Raw genomic sequence first — 20,458 nt, forward strand, 5'->3', positions numbered from 1 at the left:
TTAACTCGTTTTACAATTTAATTATCCGCTAAACTGCGCGCGGAAGCATCTTGTGGGAACAAGCGGCACTTTACAAACTCTCGTGTCAATCATCCGATAAAGAGGGAACCCAAATGAACCCAAGAAGTGATCACGTTACATATGACAAAAAACTGAATCATTTCAAATCATATCCTATTGTTATTAAAACTATAGAAGGAAATTTGAAGAGTGTGGTTCCAAAGATAACTCATCATGTTTTTATTATTGTGCATTCCAATTTTAATCAAACTAGTTGGTTTGTTTTGATTTGAGCCGTAATAACAAAAAATAGATAATGAACACAATAAAACACAAAAGAAACATGATAACATAATAAAAGCATGATTCCTTAATCTCATTTTGGAACCAAAATGTATTCTCTCTCAAATCTGTCAGCTTTAGCCTATCTATTGAAATGTATAATTATTACACTATTGTCCTTTATTTTATTGTCCTATATGAAAACAATAACAAAATCTCTTTGCATCCCATAAGAATGTAAAATTGAACGTCTTTATAATTCAATCGGGCGCGCATCAGTACAATAAATCAAAACGCATGAAATACCCAAACATGTTTCACCTTATACAGAGATGGACTCATCTGGAAAGATCTGGTTCAGCAGTTAACCGTACATTGCTGAATAGGGGTAACCGGGTGTGGGTGAGTTTTGTATATACAAAGGGATTACAAATGATGAATCTGACTCTGTATTCTGTATTGCCTATGTTGATATAACTTCTAAATAACATTTTTAACATAACTGCAAATGAATCAAGAAGAAAAGGACAGCACGTTTGGACACTCTTATACAGACAAGTCTTTAGGTTAGTACATTAATATAAATGTTTGAGCTGTTTTAAATGAAAATAACTTGCCCAGACATATCTTCACTGGCAGTGTGAATAAGCCAAAATCAAATGATCCGAGGACAAATTGCGAGACAATTTTCCAGGATCTCTGTATGAAAAGGGCTTCACTCATGAGCATTATATGCTTATGGTTTTTGTGTTGATATTGTATGTATAGCCTATATAAAATAAACATAACATATTTACTAACTACTAATGTGACCAAAAATCTTAATTTTTATACTGGTGTTACATTTGACTTAGATGAGATTTTTTTTATTGACTGTGTTGCAGCCCCCACCATGGTGCAACATTCCCTGGTTTCAATGGTTGAAAATAATACAGTATTACACAAGACTGTCACTTGACTCAATTACTTTATTTGACCCAACATGTTCCCTGAAGAAGACATGTTTGTACCTCAGGACCTCTGTGACCCACTAAATTGCTGTCCAATTTTGAAAAGAGTGAACTGTAACCATATAAAGTGTGTGACAAAAAATGAGAAAGAAAGAACAGAAAATGTCTTTCAGTGGGATCCTGAAAAACCAACAGCACCAATAAAAGAAGATGAATAATGCACACTTTCCATTTCAGTCAGTAGCTGTGCATTATTCTGATGCCCAATTAATTTCAATCACGCAATGATCTTTTGACAGAGAATGAAAGATTATCGATTCGGTTTGCTTTGCTGTGGTATAGAGTTTGAATGTCTTTCCTGTTTTTGAATCATAATGGTCCAATCTGTCAGTGATCATCAGTGTTTATCTAACAGCTTAGATAAGGCAAACAGACACTTGGGTTTGATCTTGAAGTCTATTGTGATTGGAAATCACAGTGAGCAGACACAATTAAACAGGTTAGGGGTCAAAGGCTTAAGGTCACAGGGTCTGTGGTCATGATCATGGGTGGCACGTACCCACAAGCATCGTGAATTGATCCTCCAGGCCATCTGTGTGCATTTATGTGTGAGTTGTGAAAGAAGGGAGATCATTGTAAACACAAAGCACACACCAACCATTCTCCTCTTCTCTGTCTCAAGGTCTATTACCATGATCACTGCAAGGTCAAGGGTGATGGACCCCAAATACAGAACATGAAACTGTTAACCCCCCCTCCCAATTGGAATTTCTATTTGTCTATCTATTTAAGATGCAAGAGTGCACATACAGTATACATATTGCATAAAAATATGCAACAAAAACTGTATTTAACTGAGAACAAACTGTCGATCAAATATATTTGTGTTTCGATGTAAGATCCATTGGCCATTTAAGTGTCCATAAGTATAAATTTCTCACATAATTGTTTTCATATAATCCAGATAGGCTTCACTGCAGTGTGACCCTGGATAAGACACACACCATAAATGCAGAAGTTAATCGAAACGCATCTGCAGGTTTAGCTGTGTCATTTGTTTATTTGTTTAGTTGGAGGCCATCAACTCTTGCAGTCTGCGCATTTTGTCAAAGCCAAAGGCAAAGACCTCTGTGCATTAATCAAACGGATTTTAGTGTGTTTATGAACGTTGTTTCCCGTGACCACTGTCTTAAATCCTGCTGTCTTAATCTGAGCGAACTGTGCATCTGCCAATTGTTTTGGTCTTTGCCCTTGACTGCTGATTGATTTGAGCTCAAACAGGTCAGTATAATAGATCTGCTTGCTTGTTTGAAAGCCAAACGTCATTAACCTATCAACCCATGGTCTTCGATTTTTAACTGGGTGTAATCTTGTTGGTCACATATAAAGGCCTGTTACTGTTACAAAGATGTTTTATGATTATACTCTAGAATGACATTCATTAAACAATAATCGGCTGCTTATAAGGTATACGGTAAAATATGTGCTAAACAGTTTGTATAACTTAAACTCATCGAAATGTTTTAACCAGTTCAAATTATTTTTTTAAGTTATGCAAAGTGCAACTGCATGTTTATGTTTTTTATCATTTGCCATTTAGAGCAGCTTTTGAACTCAAGCTTAAGTTCACCCAAAAATGAAAATTCTGTCTTCATTTACTTAACCTCTTGTCATTTCTAACCTGTATGACTTTCTTTCTTCCGCAGAACACAAAAGACGATATTTTGAAGAATGTCGGTAATCACAAAACAGCAACACGCAGACCCAATGCAAGTCAATGGGGACCGGCGTTGTTCAGTTACCAACATTGTTCAAAATATCTAAGATGGAAATTATGTTTGGTTGGAAAAACTAAATGTATTATAACATGTTTTGCAACAGGAGCTTTTAAACGGTGCTTTCACTATAATGAGATGCCTATACCTTGATGAAAACTATTATAGCTTTTTATGTTACAGTTGTCAGGACAGGCTCGTTGTCTCTATGCAATAGACATTTTAGTTCTGCAATATACCACTTTAAAAGAGGTCATGAAAAAAATGATAATTAACAATGGAAATTTGTCAAATTAAACATTGGCTATAGACATTATAGATGTTGATATTAACGGAGAAAAAAACTATAGAAACATGCCTAAAGAGCAAATCTTGGTTACCACATAAGGTGCCAATGGTTCATTAAAAGGTTGTGTTTTTTATAGCAGAGAAGGTGTAAAGTAGCAATCAGAGAATATTCAAAGCAGGAAACGCCGACAGAGAGCTTAAGGGCAGAAAGCAACAGGAAAGTATTAACAAGGTAGAGCGCAGGAAATGACATTTAACTTGTTAATATTTCTAGCTTTAGAGTAACGATAAATTGTCCATTATTTCTCCGTAAAAGAAAAAGATAAAAGGGCTATTTGGCCGAGGGCCCGAGCATTCGTATGCAAAGCGACAGCCAATTAATGCGCTAATGACGTCACGCCTTGAGCGTCTAGATTTGGGTAATGGCTTTTGAATCTGCTGATTGAAATGTAACTTGACTGACCTCGGGCGAGCAGCTAGAACAGAGGCAATCAGAAGATGGTTGGAGACAATGGATCCTCTCCACCTTACAAATCTGTTTTCTTATTGCTTTCTTCGTATAGAGCTGTGGCATATGTGAAATGTTGTGAATCTTTACGTGAGATGTGCATATATTGATGAAAAAACTATTAAGCTGTGGACTGCTTCCAGCAAATATGAATTAGCATATTCATAGTACATATGCAGACTATTTACGATAATAAAGTCGGATTATTCAATTCAATGAATGTTAAATAGATGAGCAAATAGTGCCTGCGTTATCTACAATGGCTTCTATTTATTCTCAATCTCGGCCCAGTTGAACTATTTCACTTTTTTTAATTTATGGCTCTTTAGGGGTCTACATGAAGTCCGGGTTGCAGGTTTGCTTTTTGGTGAGGTGACTTATTTAGGCCTTGATTCGTGGGAGAAATCCCACCCTGCGGCTGGCGCGGGATAAACGCTGTTTATTATACAGATTAACCCGGGCACTGCGTGCGTTGAAAAACAAAATATGCTTATCGATAGAGATAAAGAAAAATGTGTGGCGTTGCGTGTGTAAAGTTTATTTTACAACTTGAAGTGTTTTCGGAACGTAAAGAATGTGATCAGGAGAAAACGTTTTTTTCGTATTATATTTTCTTTATTGTTCCAAAATGCAGTTATGTATGAAAAAACTTGACGAAGAGCCTTCCCGTTTCTCCTAATCTCTCTCAAAGGACTGTTAGTCAATGATCCCTCCAATTAACTCTCCAAAATAATTTCAAAACCAAGTGATTAAGGTCTCTCTTTAATATTACTCTAATTGTGTTTTATTCATTCATTAATTATATAATAGAATATTTGTTTTAAAAACAGTTTAAAAAAGTTTAAGGTCATATGGCTTTACGGACTTTGCCGCCCTCTTCTGGATATTTGCTTTTAGACGAACAATAAGAGCTGTTACAAGTGATTTTTTTTAACCTTGTGCTTTTGATATATTGATATTGTTTGTGCATCTTCATATTGTTATTTGTTTCAGTAATTACAAAGAAGTCTTCAAATGATCCATATTGATATTATGCACAAATGGGGTTTGGGTTAAAATTAACATTGTTGTTTTATTTTGATCAGAAGTCTGAAAAAGTAGCAAAAACTTAAGTGACAATTCCATAAAGAATACTTCTTCGTTGTTAATTATTTATGTGACATTTAGTTTATTTGTGCAGGGTGGTGGGGAGTTCTGGAGCCAATCCTCAAAACTGCTGAGTGGGCAGCCAGGCAGCTCAGACAGTGTAATGTTACATACTTCATATGTAATGTAATGTTTAAACTGTAATGTGCAATAGATTGTAAATAAAGTAATGCTTAACCAGTTATGTTTTAAGATCAGTTTTCGATTACCATGCATGAATGATGATAAAGTATACCACTGAGGTATTTTATTATTGTTAAAGTCCCAAAGGTAGGCCTAGCGTCTTTGAATAATGTTTGTCTCAGTCAGAAAGAATTTGTTGCATATGGTGCTTTCCAAATGCACAGGAAAAATGCTATAAACTGCTACACAATCTCTAGAGTACATGTATATAAATACTTTATCTGTCCTAATTTTTCATGTCAAATATTAGTAATGTTCCAAGGCCTGTCATGTGTGCTGTTTAAAAGCATTGGCAAACAGCGGAGAGATAGATAACAAGAGTGTGTGTTTGTGCATGCTATGTTCCCTCTGAAAGCAAATCCCTAGACCCCGAAGTAAAACTTTTACTCTCTTCATTTTGAAAATTCTAAAACAGGAATAAAAATAGCCTCCATGGATGTCCTTTGCACATCAAGCAAACATTTTATAGTGCTCTCTGTTGCACAAATAACAAAGCCTGGGGCAGGGAATACATAGACAGTACTGTAAAAAGTAGGACAGACTGAAGGATGCTTTGTGGCTGCATGAAACAACTCCTCAGACATTCAGCAGTATAAAGACCCTTCCTGTCATTGTTGGCGACTTAAAAAATATTTTGTGATGCGCTTTTAATATGTTCTATTCCTTAAACCTAACACACATCACACCTTTACATTGGCTTAACAAATGGCAAGATATTTATTTGGGCCGTATAAGTCACACATAAAACTGTATTAAAGAACGTTACATTGTTTATTAGCAGACACCTCAAATCACAATTCAAAACAAAAAAAGGGACTGATCAAGGTGGATTCTTGGATATACCGTTTTTCCGCTCTCTTTTATTATGAATCATTTCATCTACAGTACATTCAAGGAGCACCTTCAGGGCTGGAGAAAACTCCATTAGTATGTTTAAAAAAATTACAACAGACAAATCTGGGCTTGCAGTTCCCTTCAGCTAAGATGACGTAGTATATGGCATCTACAAAAGGCATCTTCAGTCAAGCGTACCCAAGTGGGAGCTCTGTACTGGCAAAGTGCTTGGGCAATCCAGTGTCATACATGTTACAGAATTCTTTGAAACGGTTTCTCTTTTGGATTAAGTCTTGGCACTCGTGAAATTGGACATGGCAGTGAACAGCTCATTTGTGAGTTTCGATGGTGGCATTCAACAGTTAAAAGGTGAAGATACTTTGGTAATTGTACCAGCCATTCTTGGTATGATCACTGGGCTTGGAATCGGCGGGAATGTTTTGGTGCTTGTCGTTCTTATCTGCGTTTTCACCAGCCAGAGAGCATCGGAGGCATATGTCATGCTCGCCAATTTGAGCGCAACTGACCTGTTGATACTCTGCATGTGCCCTCCGATGCGCGCGGTCACATACTACAAGCGCACTTGGACACTGGGGCTCATGGCTTGCAAAACTACAGAGTGGATCCAGCATAGCTGCCTGGCCGTCAAAGCTTTTACACTGCTAGCAGCGAGCCAAGCGCGCCATAACTTTGCCTCCAATCCAGACGACCAGTCAAATTTCCGCCAAAAGAACGTTTTGGTAACCTTAGTGATCATATGGACTGTTGCGCTTGTACTTCCAGTTCCTGATATAGTATTCTCTAGATTAAAAGAAGATGGAAATATCAGTCTGTGCATCTCTGAATTAACCTCTGACTCCCAAGATGTTATGCGACTGTACAGCAAGATATTACCGATGGCCATCTATGTTCTTCCCATCATACTTGCCACTGCGTGCCACATCAGGGCCATCTTCCACATCAAACCTAGTGCGCACGAGGAGACTCTCCTTGCACGCCAGTATGAGAGTTCTTTGCTGTATTTAAGCATCATCGCCGTGAACGCGCTCATGATGCTTCCCGAGTGGGCCTCTTGGATATGGATGCGTCACAGTCCTGGAGAACACTGCAAACCTCCAGATGGCTTGCTGATCTTTGGGCAGGTGTGCGTTTACTTGTCAAGCGCTTTTTGTCCCGCCATCGTATTCACAATGCACGTGCCTCTCAGAGAAAGTCTTAGTAGATTGTGTTCTCGATTAACCTGTCGGGGTGCTAAACACAGGCTGGAAATAAAGGGTAACGGAAATGAGATGCGTGCAATGGTCATGAAGGTGTTGGATGAGCGTGTGGGTGTGTCCACTCTGACCGCAACTGAGAGGCATTCGGACGCGTCATGTCAAACTCTACCGGATCTTGAGCATTTTTGGAGCGAAAGGCGAAACACTACAGTTATGGAGGATAGCGATCCGTTACCATGGGAACGACTGAATCAAAGCAACGTTGAGCTTTAAATTCTGACCTCTATCTGACCTATTTCCTGATGATGAGAAAAGTCGGTTTTACATCGAACAACTTGGAAATTAAACAGTATAGGCCTAAAGCCACATGTTGACTAAATGCATGTACATTTTCCTTTTGCCCTGGACAGTTTTTTATTTGCCACATTTTTGTGTATTTTGAATGCATGTGTTTTGAAATATTTTATGTATGTGTAAAAATAAAATAATATTTTACAGTGGTGATAAAGTGCACGCTTATTCTTTTGTTTAGTTGAGTTAAAATAAAGCCACAAGCACTATTTAATTGTAAATTGTATACTTCTATAAACGTGCATCATATAAGGAAGGTATGGAAAGAAAGAAAATACTAACAAGAAGGCAAGTGACAATAAGAGGTAGGTATTATCGCCAGCACATGGATGGTATTTTAAACATGAATAGGGCCTAATAGATGATTCGCCTTTGGTGAAATTAGCAAAAGATGCTTTATAAGAGATCCTAATTATTTCATTGATAATCCTTATTGGTTTCTTCAAAATATACTTTCTCACCAGTGTTAGGGGTGAACCGAATGTGCTGTAACATGCCCAAAATGCCCAAATGTGGCCTCGACATTAGGCTACAAAAGTTAATGAGTGTTTAAGGATAACGTGAAATATAGGTTGAATTTATTACACATCAACCACTACACTGAATAGTCAAGGTCTGAATAAAGACCACTCATTTGGGTAATCTATATAAATAATGAGTTTCCTATACATACACAGGTGTGCTTAATGTGAACTCAGATCATGTCACAATAAGTGGAATAATGTAATAATGTCAGCTATAGCTAAATAAATAAATCCATAAGGTTCATAGATCCGAGAATCCTTGTTTGTTTATACTGATGTAATACAAATAATTTTTAGAACATTATATGAGACAGAACATGAGGCTTACTCTATCATGTATATAACGTGGTTTTACTGAAATGCCTACAGCATGTAGTCACCATAGGTTTTCTGGACCAACAAGGCCATCTACTGGTCTTTGGGAGGTACTGACACATTTTTAATATTTTGAAAACATACCACAGACATAGCTATCTTCTGGCCTTTTTGAGAACAACGTTAGATATTTAGTAGTCGCCACAATGTATTTGTCTTTTGAAATAATCTAATCGAATAAAAGAAATCAAAAGTCTTAGTGTAAACACCACGCGGTAACACAAGCACAGATAGAATATCATGCTCTAATATTTCTGCTGTGTACTGCGCTTTTTATGATTCGATATTATGCTTCTTTTGTTTTTAAAACGTATTATAGTTTTGACCCCACTGATGCTCTACGCAATCAATAATCAGAAATAAATGATTATGATTAAAAATAACATTTAATAATCATTTTTACAACAAGGTGGTGAATTTCAGTGGCGCTACATTGTATTCTGAAGAACTCAGTTCAAAGTATTATCTAATGAAAATTCGGAGAGGGTGATGACAAAGGCATGACTTTAATCCAGAACGGAAGTCGTGCAAACCGAAACCACAATCTGCGAGGACGCACATCATAGACTGACCTTCCTCTACATGTAACCTCAATTACTCTTTTTTTAACACTTCACGATGTTAATTTGTGAGATATTTATATGCATCACTTAATACATTTTAATGATACAATTTTGTTTCTCGATTTTCTTTTCTCGGGGCATTTTTTATTAAAGCATGCATTAATGTCCAGTTTAAAGTAGGCCTGGTTTATATGTAGTGTGATTTATTATTATTATTAGTCTAAATTAACACATGTCTAATACGTTATCCCCTTTTTAAGTGCTATAATGACATACGCAAGTGACCGGCTTTATAATGAGGTGATCAGGCGGAACTTGGCTCGGTATACAAACATAATCAAAGCGAGACAGATCTTGCTTTATTTGCCGTGCCTCACGCTCACTGATAGGGTAAGCATCACATTTAACCCATAACACAACTATAACATTACAACTCATGTCAATTATGTCATATCAGATCATCCAAGCCCAAATATACTAACCAGATTTTGATCATAGATCATGTAAAACTTTACATATTCTTAAACTATTTTACAGGAGGAGGTTAATGCCAGAGACGTCCTTGGGGGCAACTCTGCTGCTGTGCAGATGCTTTTGGACAACCTGCGCAGAAGAGAGAACTGGCCTGAGGAGTTCATCGCTGCACTGCGGAGCTGTGAACACATAAAACTGGCTGATCAGCTCAGTGATGCTTATGACAGGATCAGGGGAAGGACGAGTAAGAGCTTTCTGTCGTACACTTACTTTTATTAAAAGAAGTAGTGACGTTATTAAAGGAATGCCCATTTTCTGTGTTTGTGTTTTGTCTATAGATAACGCAGCTACTGCACCTGCGCGAGCTCCTGCTTCTGATTCCACAGCTGCTGCTGCTGCTACAACAACGGTAACAACACATACTGTCCCCGTGACCACTCCTCCCCTTCTGACTCCACATTCAGTTAATGCTCCAGCACAGGCGACTGCTCCTTCCGACATTGCAGCCCAAGTTCCAACACCAGCTTCTCATCAGCATGTAGAGCAAGTCCATGCACCGGCATCTCAACCTCAAATTCCACCTCCTGTTGTACTTTCCTCCCAAACGTCTCTCTCTATTGTTGTCCCAACCACCTCAAGTGCTCCAGCATCCTCTTCAAGCGCCTTTCTTAGCCAAACTACAAACTCTCACTCCATCTCACAAAGTTCCCAGAACTCAGAGAAGGACCAGGTTCCACTTGCTGTTGGAGAGACCTCTGAGAAGCCCCCTGTCCAGGACACCAATTTTCCTTTAAATATGGAACCAGAAGAATGCACTGACCCAACTGTAAATGAGGTAACGCTCTGTCAATAATAGAAACATTACACAGCACGACATAAAACCAACAAGCTTTATTAGCTACATTATGAGCTATTAGTCTGTTTTTTGCAGATTAATCTTTTATTTCGTCTGCAGACTGTTCCGAGGACCACCACAGTTGGAATACCAATCAAAGCCAAAACAACTGCCATAAGAACACCCCAGGCAACACCTTCTGCCCCTGCTGAGGTAATTACTCACTGCCTCCTTTCTGATAGCCAGGATTTTTTAAGCAAACCTGGCATTCTTCGTCCAAATAAAGAAGAGCCATGCTCGACAACTACAGATGATTTGGAGATCAGCAGGACACCAGAGCCTTCAGCAGAACTTGGACAGTACAGTAGTCTTGAGCACTTCGGTGAGCCTCTTTCTTCCATCAGTGAAAGCTCAGATGCTGTCTCATCACAAAACCTGCCTCAAGAGGACCACTATGAATCTTTATGTGAAAGTGAAGCAGGAATGCTGACCAACATAATTCACTTTGCCGAGGAAGGATCTGCTGAAAATCTATTTGGTCAGCCACCAAACATGTTGAATAACACATTTAATCTATGTGGGGGTTCCGAAAATCTGCAACGTAGCAAGGAAAGTTATAAAAACACAGAAAGTTTGGTTTGTCTTCATAAGCTGCCTGGCCGAGATGCCATCAGGCCATCAGCCCCGGAGAGGTCAACATCCATGAACTACCAGGAGCAAGAATCAAATGCAACAAAGCAAGCAAGTAGTCCTAAAGTAGGCGCGAGAGAAGAGGGCCAGACAACAAATCACATATATAAACTCCAGCTTACTGCTGCAGCTGTTGCTGTATGCATTGGTCTTTTTGTGTTCTGGAAAAACAAGCACTAATTCTAAAGTCTTAAAGTGATCAAAAGTGCTGTCACGCTCATGTTTAACAAAATAGTTTTATTTTCTGTGCCTCCCAGAGAAAGTCTCAGTAGTTTTAATTTTAAATTATGCAAACATATTTCTGTAAATCATATGAGGGACAGACAGAAAAGACTAATAAAAAGGCAAGTGGGAATAATAATAGTGGTAAATGGTAAATATTTTTAGCAGCACACAGGATGAAATCAAAAGCACTAATAGTTTCTAATTATGACCTTTGTTCTTGTATAACAGACCACAGGTGTACCTAATGTGAACTCAGATCATGTCACTATATGAAATAATGTTATAGTAATCATAGCCCCTGGAATCTTTGTTCAGTTTAGATATTAATATAATAAAAATAACATTTGAAACTTTGAAGATTCTGTTGAAACTAGTAACTTTGTATCAGAACCTATTGTACTATTGCTATGACATATCGGTTTATTCCCCGAACTCTTTGTAAAATGACTAAATGTAAATGTAAATGAGAACACGAGGCTTACTCTATCATGTAGATAACGTGGTTCTGATGAAACGTAAAGACGAATACAGCATGTAGTCACCATAGGTTTTATGGTCTTGAGTACAGATCTACACTGTACCAACAAGGCCATCTACAGGTCTTTGGGAAGAACTGACACATTTTAAATATTTAGCAAACACACTCTACAAACATGGCCATCTTCTGGCCTTTTGGGGAACTACATGCAATGTCATTTGTATTATTCTAATGGAATAAAATAAATAATCATCAGGATTAAAAGTAAAAGATCGATAGTGTAAATAAACACCTCGCCGTGTTTAATGAGTCATATTAGAGTGTCGTGTTAGATTTATTAGAGTGCCGTGTTAAAATAACACATTTAGAAATTAATTCATATCATGAATTATTAATTCAATAATTCATTACATTATTAATTAAAATAAGATGGCGAAGGAACCGTGGGGTTATATTGTGTTCTAAAGATGTTACGCAGTTCAAAGTTGTATCCAATGAAAATAAGGGAGGTTGATGACATAAGCAGGGCTTTAAATACAGAACGGAAGACGGGCAAACCGAAACTAGTAGTAGCCTTCGATCTGCGAGGAACAGCAAAGACTAACCATCCTCTAAAGGGTAACCTTAATGTCTCTTTTTTATATTTAACAATGTTTATTTGTGAGATAATTGTATGCTTTATGTATTGTATGTAAATGTACACGCGCTCTTATGGGTGACGACCTTATGGCGAACAAGTTCGTATGAAACACACTGTCTCAATTTACGCGTTATTATAAAGGCAAAAATACAATGATTTAGAACATGTTTGTACACGATCGATATCCTGCGACTTCTTTCTTTACAACCAATAGATAAATCGTGTTTTATTCTAGGATATAAGCACAATCTTAATAGCCCACTCTTACAGTTGTTGAACGGCCTGTAGTACATTCTTCCCTTTCACTATCTTTGACCATTTAACACATGTTTATCAACACTGAAACATTGAATTTGCCGTATAAGGCAGGTGATTATTTCCTACGGTATATTTTGGGATCTCAGACAATACGTTAAATGTTAACTGCAAAATAGCTGGGTCGTTTAGAGGACATTCCACAGAGGAGCAGGTTTGCCAGTTTCCTTGAATAGACGCCAAGTAACAAGTCTGTCATTGTGACCTGGGTGCTTTAAATCTTATAATAATTTATTAGAAACTGTGAATAGGTTTGGACCTGGTTGGGTGCACAATAGCTTATAGAGGAATGACATTACCTGCCTACCTGGCAAGGTGAGTGTGGCTCAGGAGAGTTCGTGGGCCCTCGTGTGTCTGTTATCATATAATATGAAATCATTTACGGCTCGGTTCCAATAGAACTGTGTAGTGGTTGACCTTTGAGAGACATTTGTGTTTTTATGTCTTGAATAATTCAGGAAGCTCTGCTCATCTCAGCTGAGATGAGCAGGGCTGGGGAGTAACGGAAGTCGTGTAACTTAGTTGATATATGACATTTGAGTAACTGTATTTCGTTGCAGTTACTTTTAGATGGTTAGTAATCAAATTACGGTTACATCCTTAAAGTATTTCAAATTACCAAAGTGATTACTTAGAAATGTAATGTCATTTATTTCATTCAAACAATTATATAAACTGTAATGTAAACAGCAACTGTTGATTCTCTGACTTTGACAATCTGCAAAAGCATCCCAAACTACAGTTATGCTCATTAATTTCATACCCCTTGCCGAATATGCAAGTTCTATTTTTCTCACAATTGTGAGTTTATAACTCACAATTTTGACTTCTTAGAATTGTGAGACATATACTCACACTTGTGGACTATACTGTCCAATGATGGAAAACTGTCAACCTGATGTTGTTTAAAATAATATGCAGAGGCAAGTCATGTGTTTGGTGATGCCTTTGTTTTATGTACCTTATTAGTATTTCAAAGTTTTCTAAAGTATTTATTTAGGTTAAGTAACGACATATGTGTAATCTAACAAAATATGTTACAGATAACTTTTTAAAGCATGTATTTTGTAATCTGTAGTGAAATACATTTTAAAAGAACCCTTCCCAGCCCTGGAGATGAGCAACACTATCATTGACAAAATATTATAATACCTGAGCTGTTTGAGTCCAAACAGGAGACACACAAAAAATACTCACATTGCTAATCTGTCTTTGCTAAGGCGGGCCTTGAGACATGTTCTTGTTTGGTTGGGCTGGCTTCACAGGTCATGAACATGCACAAGCAGTCCACAACTTGCACACATTTGACAGAATTTATGTTTCATTTGAAGCCATTTGTAACCTTACGTTTACACTTACACTTAAAATATATAATTGATTAAATCTTTCAATGTTGCGTGTAACAGAATCTGCGTACTCTGTAGAAGTAAAAATATATTTTCTTAAAATATGTCAATAACTTAAGCTGTTTCTATTCTGAAATGTGGAAAGTATTAATAAAAGGTGCAATGTGTAACCAGACTATCTCAACGTCTGTGTCCCATAATCACACAGTGGGGCAAAAAAATATTTAGTCAGCCACCAATAGTGCAAGTTCTCCCACTTTAAAAGATGAGAGAGGCCTGTAATTTTCATCATAGGAACACTTCAACTACAAGAGACAGAATGAGAAAAGAAATCCAGAAAATCATATTGTCTGATTTTTAAAGATTTTATTTGCAAATTATGGTGGAAAATAAGTATTTGGTCACCTACAAAAAAGCAAGATTTCTGGCTCTCACAGACCTGTCACTTCTGCTTTAAGAGGCTCCTCTGTCCTCCACTCATTATCATTATAAAAAACACCTGTCCACAACCTCAAACAGTCAGACTCCAAACTCCACTATGGCCAAGACCAACGAGCTGTCATAGGACACCAGAAACAAAATTGTAGACCTGCACCAGGCTGGGAAGACTGAATCTGCAATAGGTAAGCAGCTTGGTGTGAAGAAATCAACTGTGAGAGCAATTATTAGAAAATGGAAGACATACTAGACCACTGATAATCTCCCTCGATCTGGGGCTCCACGCAAGATCTCACCCCGTGGGGTCAAAATGATTACAAGAACGGTGAGCAAAAATCCCAGAACCACACGCGGGGACCTAGTGAATGACCTGCGGAGAGCTGGGACCAAAGTAACAAAAGCTACCATCAGTAACACACTACGCTGCCAGGGACTCAAATCCTGCAGTGCCAGACGTGTCCCCCTGCTTAAGCCAGTACATGTCTGGGCCCGTCTAGAGAGCATTTGGATGATCCAGCAGAGGATTGGGAGAATGTCATATGGTCAGATGAAACCAAAATATAACTTTTTGGTAAAAACTCAACTTTGAGTGTTTGGAGGAGAAAGAATGCTGAGTTGCATCCAAAGAACACCATACCTAGTGTGAAGCATGGGGGTGAAAACATCATGCTTTGGGGCTGTTTTTCTGCAAAGGGACCAGGACGACTGATCCGTGTAAAGGAAAGAATGAATGGGGCCATGTATTGTGAGATTTTGAGTAAAAACCTCCTTCCATCAGCAAGGGCATTGAAGATGAAACGTGGCTTGGTCTTTCAGCATGACAATGATCCGCCTGGGGAATGAAGGAGTGGCTTCATAAGAAGCATTTCAAGGTCCTGGAGTGGCCTAGCCAGTCTCCAGATCTCAACCCCATAGAAAATCTTTGGAGGGAGTTGAAAATCTGTGTTGCCCCAAAACCTCACTTCTCTAGTGGAGATCTGCATGGAGGAATAGGCCAAACTACCAGCAACTGTGTGTTAAAACCTTGTGAAGACTTACAGAAAACGTTTGACCCCTGTCATTGCCAACAAAGGGTATATAACAAAGTATTGAGATGAACTTTTGTTATTGACCAAATACGTATTTTCCACCATAATATGCATATAAATTCTTTAGAAATCAGACAATGTGATTTTCTGGATTTTTTTTCTCATTCTGTCTCTCATAGTCGAAGTGTACCTATGAAGAAAATTACAGGCCTCTCTCATCTTTTTAAGTGGGAGAACTTGTACAATTAATGCCTGACTAAATACTTTTTTGCCCCACTGTACTGTATATTGCATGGATTATACCATAGAAATGAATATGTGCTTCTTGAACAAAAATTGATACAAAACATCTGGCCTAGCCTATTTGTGTGATACATGTTTTTTCTTCTCCTGGTAAAAGTAGATACAGTACATGTATAACTCAACTTTTTTGAGAGAGAGTGAGTATACTGTGATGAACCATTGCAGATCAGCAGTATTCTGCTTTGAAGTTTGTAGATCATTCATTTTTTTACCAGTTGGGTAACACCAGTTCTAAACTTACTAAAATACAGGGAAGTACTAAAGTATTTATCCTGTCAGTGTTATTTCGTTTCATCACAGCTGTGATGTGTTAGATGGGAATTTCCCACTTGTGGATTCCTTAAAAGTTTAGGGAGTTGTAAGGGAACTCTAGGGGGATTATAAGAAAATGATAAAAACAACAATACTACATGCTATATTATAGGCCTAAATAAAAAAAACACATTTCATAAACATTAACTATTAAACATTAATTTTAGTTACTTTGATACATTTTCAATATACCATACATTTTTAATGTGGGGCGGTTTCCCTGACAGGGTTTAAGCCTATAGTCCCGGACTAATTTAAATTTTAGAGGTGTCTTAGTCAAAAACAACTTGCACTGTATATTTTAAAATACTGTATATCCATGTGATTGTTTTCTAAAGATGCACACAGACACAGTTATGATTTTTTGTAAAGTATCTTGAAACAGCCCCATAGTGTTTTACAGCAAAACATTATCTTGACGAAGGCGGCTTTTAAAGAGTTTTGCATCTGAACTTATATGAGCTTAGCAGACATATTGATTCAATAACATTGTAGTATTATTTATAGGTGTTGTTAATGTAATTCCTACATCATAACAAAAGGACCATAAAACAGTGCAGTATTCCAAATGATCATGAATAGTGTGGCCTTTTGCATCCCCAAATTATTACTGTTTAATAAATGACGCACTGCCTTCTTCACATCTCACACAAACAGTATTTTTGCCTCTCTGGCTTGATTCTGCAGCACGTGGTTATTGCCGTTAGGTTTTGTTTTTAAAATTGTAATCAAACCCTTTTTTCTGTTGTATGAAACTGTGGCCAAATGGAAACTTAACAATTCAACAATAACATCCAAGTTTTCACTTTCAAATAAAAGCTTTCATCCTCCTGCTGAAGTAGGATACATTTAAGCAGTGCAATGATGCAATTACATTTACACACTGCACCCTGCCTAGCTGTGTGTAATCTACTTAAAACCATCACTTGACCTTTTATCGCTTTCACAGGCTTCACTTAATAGATATTTTTTTCTAAAAAAAATTCTCTGGGCTGATTTTTGATTAAAGGATGTATTAACGTTTAGTTTAAAGTAGACCTGAGTGGTTTTTATTTAATGTGATTTATAGTATTGAACAACTAACTTTTCTATCGCTTTTCCCCCTTTCAAGTGCTATAATGACATACGCAAGTGACCGGCTTTATAATGAGGAGATCAGGCGGAATTTGGGAAAGTTTGCAACAATAATCAAAGTGAAAGAGATCTTGCTTTATTTGCCGTGCCTCACGCTCACTGATAGGGTAAGCATCACATTTAACCCATAACACAACTATAACATTACAACTCATGTCAGATATGTCATATCAGATCATCCAAGCCCAAATATTATAATGATCAGATATTGCTCATAGATCATGTAAAACTTTACATATTGTTAAACTATTTTACAGGAGGAGGTTGAAGCCAAAAAAGAATCTTCTGGGAACTATGCTGCTGTGCAGATGCTTTTGGACAACCTGCGCAGAAGAGAGAACTGGCCTGAGGAGTTCATCGCTGCACTGCGGAGCTGTGAACACATAAAACTGGCTGATCAGCTCAGTGATGCTTATGACAGGATCAAGGGAAGGACAAGTAAGAGCTTTCTGTCGTACACTTACTTTTATTAAAAGAAGTAGTGACGTTATTAAAGGAATGCCCATTTTCTGTGTTTGTGTTCTCTCTATAGATAAGGCAGCTACTGCACCTGCACAAGCTCCTGCTTCTGATTCCACAGCTGCTGCTGCTACAACGTTAACTACAGTAACCATTCATACTGTCCCCGTGACCACTCCTCCCCTTCTGACTCCACATTCAGTTAATGCTCCAGAACAGACAACTGCTCCTTCCGACATTACAGCCCAAGTTCCACCATCACAATCTGATCAGCATGTAGAGCAAGTCCCCGCTCCAGCCACCTCTCCTGAACCAGCTTCTCAATCTCAAATTCCACCTCCTGTTGTACTTTCCTCCCAAACATCTCTCCCTACTGTTTTCTCAGCCTCCAATGTGGCTTCAACCATTCAGCGAAATGAAAACCCACCCCAGGTTGGGGCAACTGAAAACAAAACACCCATTTCAGATACCCCAAATGGCCAAACCACCACTTCCTTAACTGATGGCAACGTTCTTTCCACCTTAAGTGTTGAAGCTTCCTCCTCAAGTGCCTCTCTAAGGCAAACTACAAACTGTTACTCCACCTTACAAAGTTCCCAGAACTTAGAGGACCAGGTACCATTAGCCGTTGAAGAGACCTCTGAGAAGCCCCCTGTCCAGGACACCAATTCTTCTCTAAATATGAAACCAGAAGAATGCTGTGAGACAACTGTAAATGAGGTAACGCTCTGTCAAAAATAGAAACATTAAACAGCACGACATATCAAGATTTCCAAAGCCAACAAGCCATTCACATTTTCAACCATTATTCTGTCGATTTATGCAGTTTAATCTTCTATTTTCTCTGCAGACCACCACAGTTGGAATGCCAATCAAAGCCAGAACAACTGCCATAAGAACATCTCGGGCAACACCTTCAGCCCCTGCTGAGGTAGTTACTCGCTGCCTCCCTTCTGTTGGCCAGGATTATTTCAGTAAACCTGGCATTCTTCAAGTTCAAAATGAAGCAGTTGTCATGCAAGAAGAGCCGTGCTCGACAACTACAAGTGATTTGGAGATCAGCAGACCAGAGCTAGGTCTTGAACACCCCCTCAATACTCTCTCTTCCATCAATGAAAGCTCGGATGCTTCAAGCCTGAACCAGCCTGAAGAGGACCACTATGAATCTTCATGGGAAAGTCAAATGGGAACACAGCAACATGAATTACGTTGGTCAGAGGAACCATCTGGTGAAAATTTAAATGGTCAGCCCCCAAGAATGCTGAATAACACATTCAATCCATGTGGGGGTTCAGGAACTCTGCAACATAGCATAGGAATCTCTAAAGACCAGCCAGCCCAGAGTTATCTTCGTAAGCCATCTGGCCGAGATGCCATCAGACCATCAGATCAAGAGAGGTCAACCACTATTAACTACCAGGAGCAAGAATTAAATGCCACAAAACTAGCAAGTAAACCTAAAGTAGAGCCGAGAGAAGAGGGCCAGACAACGAGCCGGATAAATAATCTCCACCTTACTGCTGCAGCAGCTGCTGTAGGAATTGGCCTTTTTGTGGTCTGGAAAATCAAGCTCTAATTTTAAAGTCTTAAAGTTATTAAAAGTGTTGTTACGCTCCTTTTTAGAAAGCATATTTTTCTTTTTCTGTGAAACATCAAAAGACTTTATAATCCAATAATGTCCAAATTTCTTTCCTTCAGTAAAGTGGATACTAACTGTTGCTGTCTAAGCTCCAGTAATGTACAATAGAAGTAGTACATTACTTTTGCGCAGAAAACCATGTCTTCTAAAGCCATATACAGCAGCTTTGTGTTGTGTAAGGATTGTATTTGTGCATACATTTACACCTGTACAGCCCGACCATTCACATCCTTAAAATCTCTGATCTGACCTCTTAACTGATCCAATTAGCTTCATATTATGTTATACAGTAATTAGCTCTACATTAAGAGGGCTATTGCACTTTTATATAAAACAAATTCTTAACTCTCGCTTAAGAATTACAAAGATCATCACAGCTGCGCCTATCACCACGTCTTTACAAAAGACTCACAGTTTGCTCTGAAACACATTTTATTCCTTTCGGATATTTTTGTCAACTCGTTTTCCATCAGTCCCACATCCACTGTTTCTCCAAATTCCTCTTTCTTTCCGACTGGATAAGACAATGCATCTACACAGGTGGCTGTAAAGATAGATGGAAAATAACCAAGTGTCATGGTTCTGGAGAAAAAAATCCTATTTCTCAAATGCAGTTATCACAAATGCAGCAACGAAGAAAGCGTTAAGTCCATGTTGCTGTGTGGCACACTTGCACTTTAGATTTGAATGAAATCAGAGAAAAAATGATGAATGACTCGGAATGATGTGTACTCACTTTCAACTGAACATTTCATATCTGTGTTGGGTAATATTTTAACCTTAATAGCACATTTACAACTTTTGATGTGATGTGAAATTCAGTATGGCTGAATATTGTTTTAAATAAATTGCATGTGGTAATGTTACTACTCATATGTTGAGCATTTTCTGGGATTTTCTTAACTATATATTGTGTTTCAATGTCTTGAATAAACTATTCAAATGAACAAATAAAATGTGACTAAACTATAAGTATGTGTAATGGTGTCTGACTTGTTTTCGGTTAATGATTTTAAAATAAAGTGGCCTTCTGCGAGTTATGAGTTCATTCACAAAATAACAAATTGTGACCAAATTATTTCTGGCATCGTTATAAACGTGTGAATCGCGCCATCTTCCGGTAAAGAAAGTAATGACACCAGCGGG

The 20,458-nt window shown here is 38.0% G+C and overlaps 3 protein-coding genes across 4 annotated transcripts; all 3 read left to right on the forward strand.

The window, feature by feature from the left end:
• Positions 1-6,280: 6,280 nt before the first annotated feature.
• Positions 6,281-7,456, forward strand: LOC306903907 (G-protein coupled receptor 151; the record flags this gene model as incomplete). The annotated part of the gene is made up of 1 exon (XM_079473449.1): positions 6,281-7,456. One exon carries the CDS (start codon positions 6,281-6,283, stop codon positions 7,454-7,456), a length of 1,176 nt encoding a protein of 391 aa, XP_079329575.1.
• A 1,501-nt stretch (positions 7,457-8,957) lies between these two features.
• On the forward strand, positions 8,958-11,639 carry LOC306903689 (uncharacterized protein). Of its 2 annotated transcripts, XM_079473057.1 has the most exons (6): positions 8,965-9,017; positions 9,257-9,386; positions 9,534-9,714; positions 9,809-10,305; positions 10,426-10,518; positions 10,592-11,574. In XM_079473057.1, exons 2-6 carry the CDS (start codon positions 9,264-9,266, stop codon positions 10,793-10,795), a joined length of 1,098 nt encoding a protein of 365 aa, XP_079329183.1. In that variant the 5' UTR covers positions 8,965-9,017; positions 9,257-9,263; the 3' UTR covers positions 10,796-11,574. The 2 variants fall into 2 exon arrangements, with proteins under 2 accessions (XP_079329182.1, XP_079329183.1); XM_079473056.1 differs by having other exon boundaries at positions 8,958-9,017; positions 10,426-11,639.
• Positions 11,640-12,236: 597 nt separating this feature from the next.
• Positions 12,237-20,365, forward strand: LOC306903688 (uncharacterized protein). The gene is made up of 5 exons (XM_079473055.1): positions 12,237-12,316; positions 17,192-17,321; positions 17,472-17,652; positions 17,747-18,393; positions 18,524-20,365. The coding sequence occupies exons 2-5, from the start codon at positions 17,199-17,201 to the stop codon at positions 19,247-19,249; spliced, it is 1,677 nt and encodes a 558-aa protein (XP_079329181.1). The 5' UTR covers positions 12,237-12,316; positions 17,192-17,198; the 3' UTR covers positions 19,250-20,365.
• Positions 20,366-20,458: the final 93 nt, after the last annotated feature.

Source organism: Barbatula barbatula (assembly GCF_947034865.1).
Source record: "Barbatula barbatula genome assembly, chromosome: 14".
NCBI classification, from domain to species: Eukaryota; Metazoa; Chordata; class Actinopteri; order Cypriniformes; family Nemacheilidae; genus Barbatula; species Barbatula barbatula.

Bases quoted from the DNA above. Each gene is read 5' to 3' on its own strand.
- LOC306903689 (XM_079473056.1), top strand. From the start codon at position 9,264: ATGACATACGCAAGTGACCGGCTTTATAATGAGGTGATCAGGCGGAAC. The intron at 9,715-9,808 runs GTAAGAGCTTTC...TTTTGTCTATAG, and splicing joins CAGGATCAGGGGAAGGACGA to ATAACGCAGCTACTGCACCT. The intron at 10,306-10,425 runs GTAACGCTCTGT...TTTCGTCTGCAG, and splicing joins CTGACCCAACTGTAAATGAG to ACTGTTCCGAGGACCACCAC.
- LOC306903688 (XM_079473055.1), top strand. From the start codon at position 17,199: ATGACATACGCAAGTGACCGGCTTTATAATGAGGAGATCAGGCGGAAT. The intron at 17,322-17,471 runs GTAAGCATCACA...ACTATTTTACAG, and splicing joins GCCTCACGCTCACTGATAGG to GAGGAGGTTGAAGCCAAAAA. The intron at 18,394-18,523 runs GTAACGCTCTGT...TTTTCTCTGCAG, and splicing joins GTGAGACAACTGTAAATGAG to ACCACCACAGTTGGAATGCC.